Source organism: Sinocyclocheilus anshuiensis, unplaced genomic scaffold (assembly GCF_001515605.1).
Source record: "Sinocyclocheilus anshuiensis isolate Anshui unplaced genomic scaffold, SAMN03320099.WGS_v1.1 scaffold1830, whole genome shotgun sequence".
NCBI classification, from domain to species: domain Eukaryota; kingdom Metazoa; phylum Chordata; class Actinopteri; order Cypriniformes; family Cyprinidae; genus Sinocyclocheilus; species Sinocyclocheilus anshuiensis.
The window spans coordinates 626,759-634,382 of NW_015546014.1; the positions used below are offsets into that span (position 1 = coordinate 626,759).

Here is a 7,624-nt window from a genome sequence, read left to right on the forward strand (position 1 = left end):
TGTGTGTTAAGATGGGGGCCAGTTGGTTAGCACAGACTTTTACGGGCCATTTACACAAAAACGAGTTTCAAAGTGCAAGATTTTGAAAACACCACCGTTGTCGTTTCCGTGTAAACACCCAAAACAGGAATTTTTGGAAATGGTGACGTCATGCACGTGCGTAGTACGTGTTAGGTATGTAGACATGCGCAGTACGTGTCAATTTTAAAGGCAACAAACATACACAACAATGGCGGAGTACGTGGTATTGTTGTTGCTGCTCAAGAGTTTGCCAACGCTTCTTCAGCAAAGTGTGGATTTACTTCACCAATAATACAACCAACAGCGGAGACGCATCATATACAACCAAGCGGCAACCTCCCGCTCTCTCTTGTGAAATCAACACGGAAGTGACTTAAACTGTAATTCATCAACTGGCCGCTAGAGGCTGGCTCCAAAAGGCAGTCAGTCCCATAGACTCCCCATGTTAAAATGCCCAACTTTACAGAAGAAAAAAAAAATTTTTACAGCCTGGTACAAAAAGTGGTTTTGGTCTATATAGCTAATTTTGCCCTTCATGACAACTGTGAGGGGGGGTGAATTTTTTTTATAACTCATCCGTTTAAGTTATATTAAGCCTTAAAGTTCTGCATAATTAAAGGCGTGGCCACTTGAGTGACAGGTGGATTGCCGCTGCTGTCACCACTGTCGAGCTAGGTGGGCGTGGTTTCAGCAACCAGCTCCCGCCCCTTTGCCCATTTTCGATTATCCGGGAGTGACGCGCGGTGACGCGCTGCCAAGATGGCGACGGCCGGCTCCGCCCACTTTGAGCTTCAAAAACGCTCTTTAGAAACCTACGGGTGACGTCACGGACACTACGTCCATGTTTTTATACAGTCTATGGTTATTAGTCACATGGATGTCTTTTGGTGAAATGAGGTGAGGCATTATGTTTTTAAAGGCAGTTTTTGTATACCGCACTGGCTAACAAGCAGAATCCCATGTGGCGCCTGAGGATGACATCATCAACACGCTGAGTTCAGTAAAGGTGGATTTGCATTATTCTCCAGCAGCCAGATGTGGCGTGAGCTGTTCTGTGCCCTGTCATGTCCAAACCCGGCATTACCAAATAAACAGCCTTGATCACATGTATAGCACATTCAGCGGTGCCTGAAAAGGCCACTCTGTCACCACAGAAATTAAAAAGAGTTAAAAAGCACAGTTTTTTGGATGTTAATGTGCTGGTGGAATGGACGTTTTGTGTTTAGTTGAGCTTAGGTGCGGATCTGAGAAATAGATGGTTGGGTTTATGATTAGGTTTAGATGTTTTAATGAGGTATTTAGGAAGTACTGGGTTGAGTTTAACTTTGGCAGAAGACTCTGAATCAAGCTTCTAATCAAGCAGGTAAACCAAACAAACAATCTTAAGATTAACCCTTTGAACCAGCGGAGAGGCTGTCAGCACAGGGTTTCAACCCCGCCGAGCAGAGGTGAGCTGGGGGAAGGACAGAGGAAGACACAACTGAAACTGTTTTGCTGCTAGATCTATAGCTGATTTCTTCAGTGGTTTTGGTTTTTTAACACACGTCTTAAACTACACAAAAATGTACCTTGCTTACCAACAGAGGCGGACAAAGTACACAACTCCATTACTTGAGTGAAAGTACAGATACTGCTGGAAAAAATTACTCCATTACAAGTGAAAGTTGTAAAGACAGGTTTTTACTCAAGTACTTTTAAAAGCAAGTACTTCTGTACTTTTACATAATTACCAAAAGTAAATTTCCCTTTTTATGTCAACACACAGGAACTTACAATTCATACTGAATACACTGACTAGCTTGTAGTATCTTTTAGAATGTAGGCAAGGCAAGGCAAGGCAAGTTTATTTATAGAGCACATTTCATACACAATGGCAATTCAAAGTGCTTTATATAAAAGAAAATAAAAAAATAATCACAACAATAAAACAAGGAATTTAAAAACTTTGAAAATGATTAAAAAAATTGATTTAAGAGGTTTAAAATTAATTTAAGAAAACGATTATACATAAGATATAGTGCAATCAGTTCGGACATCGCAGTAGAGGATGCTACGGCAGCAATACGAGAAACTCGTGACAATCTGTAATGTAGTAGCTACTAGTAGCTTTTAGAATGTTAAAAACTTATAGAAATGAAACAGTTGACAAAAAAAATTAAAAATAATAATAATAATTTCATTTATCACCCCTACCCACCCCCACAAAAGCAGCATGGTAGTGACCTCACACAGCTCTGGCAGTGTGTGCACACACACATCTACGTGTAGCTGTCCATCCACATATGAACCGAGTGGACAGTGAAATTGCTGTAAATACAGACTGATAAAATGTATACTTGTTAATTACTTATTACTTATTAATTGCTAATTACTAATGTGTTAGGCGAAATATTGAATGACCATGATATAATCATGATGAAGCTGCCAGTGACATAAAAACTAAGTAACTCAATCATGTTGACATTTTCATATGCAAGTATGAGAGTGTTATAGTAGCATTTCTGATACATCAGTAGGAAAAGCACCTTAAGTGTTGAAAAAGTTAAAGTAAAATCTCCACAAAATGTTTCATATATTAAAATGCAGGGAAATATTAAAATAATAATAAAATGGTCTTATCAAGACCAGGTAGACAAAGATATTTAACAACACTGATGTTTTTCAGCGTGTGTCTCTTTAAAAAAAGAAAAGGAAATAATACTAGTGCAGTTAAAAGAACGTGCAGTCAGATTTACAGGCAGCAGAGGTCAGGGGTCACAATGCTGGATGCCTACAAAGAGTGTTTCTTTCAGGCGCATCACTCACTCTCACCATGTCTACTGCATTCCAGCACACACATACAGTGTTTTTACTCCACTGGGCATGTGTTGGCCTTGTTGAACTGTGTGTATGGATGTGTGGGGTAGGGGTTAGAAAACAATCCTTATATATGTGTGTGTGTGTGTGTGTGTGTGTGTGGTAGTCTGTTGTTATGGCAGCACACTGGAATGTTGAGCTCTCCACTATAAAGGCTCTTTAATGAACATGCTCTCTGTCACCATGTCCACGCTGAGATGTTCAAAAACAGAAAGACAGAGACAGAGAGACATGCCAAATGCAATGCATCTACTGTTGTGGGTGGCATACTATATATTTTCCAAATGCATTTTTTTTTCTTGAACTCACCATCTGTTGTTATGCCATGAAAATAAGCATCTAAAGTATTGTTTAGTTCCCTGAGTTTTAGCCAACCTCTGAAGTTAGACAAGCTCAGATTAAAAGATGAAAGTTGAGCAAACAGTGTACGTTTGGATGAGGAGGTACTGACCCGTGTGGCTGCGGATGTGCACTCTCAATGTGCCATTACTGGCAAACTTCTGGCCGCAGTATGGACAGATCTTCTCCTTCTCTCCTGTATGGGTCTAAAAGAGAAAAACACAGTGCAACAGAGTTTTAACATTTGAGAACGATCCTCTAATTTGTGTATGATTCATCGCTGATGAGAAATCAGTATCTGGGCTGCTCACACTGGTAGTTTTATTTGTCGTCATAAATAAACAACCAGTGTGAATACCCTAGATGTCATTACTCCTGCTGCTTTTACTCCTGACTTTCTGTTATATATAGTAAAAGCTGTGCAAACTGAAGTGAACTCAACTTAACTGATCTGATATGAAGTGATCTAGGCTTAAGTTAACTGAACTGAGTTGACTTGACTAAGCTGATGTGAACAGATCTGAAGCTGATCTGAACTTATTTGAAATAAACTGACGAGCTGAAGTGATCTGAACTGATCCAAAGTTAAGTGATCTAAACTGAGCTGATCAGACTTGAAATGATCTTAATTGATCTAAACTAGGGTGATCTGAATGAATTTGAACTGAACTGATCCAAACTGATGTGTTTTGAACTGAGCTTATGTGATCTGAACAGTTCTAAAATTAAATGATCTAAACTGTAGTGATCAGAAATGAAATGATCCAAACTGAGTTCATCTGAACTAACCTGAAATGATCAGTTCTGAACTGATGTTATTTGAACTGAAGTGAACCAAGCTGACATGATCTGAACTGAGTTGATTTGAATTAATATCTAACTAATATCTAACTGAGGTGATTTATAAGGTGATCTGAACTGATTTGATTTATACTGAGGTGATCTGAATTAAAGTGACCTGCGGTGATCCAAACTGAGGTGATTTGAAATGGGCTGATCTGAACTAATTTGAACAACTTAGAAGTTGACTTAACTGATATAAGTTAACTACAGAGATTTGAACTGATGTAATTTGAACTGAATCGATGTGAACTGATGTGAAGTCTGTTTTCTAAACTGAATTAACTGGTTGACTGAAAATAACCGATTCATTGATCTGGTTCTTGAGTTCATATCATTGACTTGATCGGTCACAACAATTATTTACCAGTTTACTTAGGGGGAATATAATCCCTCTATAATATACTTACATTTTGTTTTTTTTCTTTCTCATGCAAAGCTGCTATATGGCTTCAGAGGACCGAATACATGAGTCACATTTATGGTGTTTTTCATTTTGGGGGCTTAACATCCATGGTCACAATAAATGTTGTGTGTAGATAGTGCGAAAACCTGTTAACATGTGATTTTATTAAAGAAAGTCAAACTAGTTTAAAATGACACATGAATCATATAATTCTTGGGCCATATTCCCATGAAGCTGCTGTAAACAGGGCTTATCTCCGAGCGCTGGAGGGAATAGCTGCACCAGCTCCTCCACCTCCTGCTATTTTCTCCATCTCTTTATCTTTTTCCTCTTTTCCTCCCTTTTCCCTCTCACTTCCTTTCCTGCTTCTTATCTCTCCCCCTCCCATCTCCACTTCCTTTCCTCTCCCTCTATCTTGACCCCCCTCTACAGTACATCACTCACTCATAAAGCGCAGAAAGACAGTTTAAAACACCATTACTCTTTAAAATGCTCCTGTGATGTTGTGTAAAAACCTGTACACACACAGACGCTCACACATGTCCACCAGATGTGTCTGTGCACCATTAGGTTGGGGTTTGTTTGTGTCATGGAGCTGGACACGGCACTTAACATTATGTAAAACACTGCAACAGTCCTTTTTATGACTGTACTATGACTGAAATATCTTATAGCTTCCTGCAATACTTAATTCTGACTTGTCAATTGTGGCATTTTGCATTCAAATGGATTTGTATTATAACATACAAGTTCCCTTTCAGTCGGTCACTCTCGACGTCACGTCGGATGACCGACGAATTGGGATCTCGCTTAGAGAGACCAATCCGCTTCGAGTGTAAACTAAACAAGCCAATGCACATTGGCATGCGATTATTGCATCCAGCTATCGCTGATCACAGCGCGAGTATAAGTAGGCAGCTGGTGCAGCGCATATTCAGCTTTTCACTTTGGAGCCGAGCGGTCTCATCGTTCTGCTCCTGATCTTCTGCTTCAGTGAAACTACAAGTTCGAGTACAAGCACGCTCTTAGGAAGTTCTCGTGCTGGTGGTACGGTGCTTCAGCGGCGGTGGTTCTTCCCGTGTCGAGTGGGTTGCACACATCAGGCTGCACTACCCCCTGTTTGTGTTGCAGGCGGCCATCTCCCCTGTGTGCTTCAGCACACTAAAAGAGCAGTTCTAAAAGGAGGAACGTCTTTTTAAAGACGCGTCTTTTTAAAGATGCCCTTCCAGCCGTGCGTTTCTGGATTACCTGGGGCCGGGTGATGGTCACGATCGCTGCCTCTCGTGTCTGGGCATTAAGCATGCTGAGGTGGCTTTCGTGGACGAGTCATGCTCCCATTGCGGGAAAGTGACCGTCTCGGAGATGCGGACCAGACTTCGTTTCCTGCAAAGGGGCGGGGTGCCCGTGCCGCTGCCCAGATCTAGGGTTCCCCCTGGCGGCAGCCGGAGGGGCGCTACCTCTGGCAGCGTCCGGACTGGTCTTACGGTGACGGTGAGGAATTCCCCTCCGAGGAACCAACCTCCAAGGGCTCCTCCTTCCGCCGGCACTTTGCAGCCAGTGGAGCCACCGAAAGAACAGGCTGGACCTTCCCGGGGGGTACCAATTGTGTCTTTCGGTACTTCCCCCGACGATCGGATGTCGATTTCTGCATTGCAGGGTGAGCAAGACTTTTCTGGAGAGGATGACGCAGATTCAGATCCGGAAATGATGGCTATGCTTTACCGGGCCGCCGAGAGCGTCAGGCTCGAGTGGAAACCTCCACCGCGTCCCGAACCCTCGAGGCTGGACGATTGGTTTCTCGGAGTGGCTCGCGCTGGGTCTCAGGGCCCCACTCTGGTGCCTTTTTTTCCGGAGGGGCATGATGAGCTCACTGGGTCGTGGACGGCACCTTTCACTGCCAGAACTCGCCCTCCCTCACCACCCTTGATGGCGGAGCAGCGCGGGGGTATACAGAAGTCCCTCCGGTGGAGCAGTCGGTTGCAATGCAAATACCGTCGCTCCCCTCCCTGGCATGTAGGTACTCATCGGCCCTGACCTGCAGTGCTTATGTGGCCTGCGGAGAAGCTGCCTCTGCCCTACACGCCATGGTGTTGTTGCAGATTCATCAGGCCAAGGCACTGTAGAACCTGCACAAGGGTGGTCACGACCCAGAAGTTCTCAAAGAACTCCGAGCGACGAAGGTCACTGCACGGTCTCTGGGCCGTGCGATGTCCACTATGGTGGTCCAGGAGAGCCATCTCTGGCTGTGTCTGTCCGACATGCGCGAGATGGACAAGACACTATTCTTGAACACCCCCGTGTCCCAGACCGGCCTGTTCGGCGACGCAGTGGAGAACTTTGCCCAGCAGTTCTCCGCTGCCCAGAAGCAGACTGAGGCCATCAGGCATATCCTGCCCCGGCGTGCAGCTGCTGCCTCCACCCGGCCGGCGGCGGCAGTGTCTCAGCCTGCTCGTCGCCGAGGGCGGCCCCCTGCCACCACCCCCACTCCCGCGCAGCATACGCAGCAGCCTCCAGCAAAGCAGCTCCATGGAGCCGGTCGCAGAGCAACCTGGCGGCAAGCGCAAGAGCAAGAGGACCTGAGACGGGCGACCCAGAGATGGAGGGACCTGCTCTTCGGGAGATGGTGAATGCACCACTCCCTCCCCCAGAGGAGGGCCGGACGGAGAATCTGTTGTTTCTTTTTTCCCCGCCACTGACTTCAAGGTCAGTGGTACCCAAAAACTCGACAAAAGAGCAATTTCCTCTATCTCTGGGTCCCCAGAGGGGACAGGGAGCTGTGGATGGGCCAGTCTCGGATCACACTCACCCTCCTCTCTCGCCAGTGAGCAGCTGTGGGCGGTTCGAGAGTGTGGTCAAACGTACTACTCATGCACCCTCTGCCCGAAAGCAGGTGAGTGTTGCACACATGCTGACCCCGCTTCGGACCGGCAGTGAGACGCCCGGGCTGGGTCCCTGGGTTCCCCCTTGCTGCCCAACCGCGGGTACGTCGGTGGTTCCGTTGGTGCCACTGGTATGGTTTCTGGGAGCCTGGCTAGCGCTTCTCAGCCCGTCTTGTTGGCTCCGTCAGACCATCAGACTCGGCTATGCGATTCAGTTCGCCTGGCGCCCTCCCAAGTTCAGGGGCGTCCACTTTACGTCAGTGAAAGCAGCAGATGCCCCTGT

General features: G+C 45.4%; 1 protein-coding gene across 1 annotated transcript in view; it reads right to left on the reverse strand.

Moving 5' to 3' along the window:
• LOC107698519 (PR domain zinc finger protein 5-like) overlaps positions 1 to 7,624 on the reverse strand; it is an 80,931-nt gene that overhangs the window by 27,880 nt on the left and 45,427 nt on the right. The window contains exon 15 of the mRNA XM_016499541.1: positions 3,329 to 3,422. Coding sequence (XP_016355027.1) covers positions 3,329 to 3,422 — 94 coding nt within the window. The remainder of the gene's footprint in view (positions 1 to 3,328; positions 3,423 to 7,624) is intronic.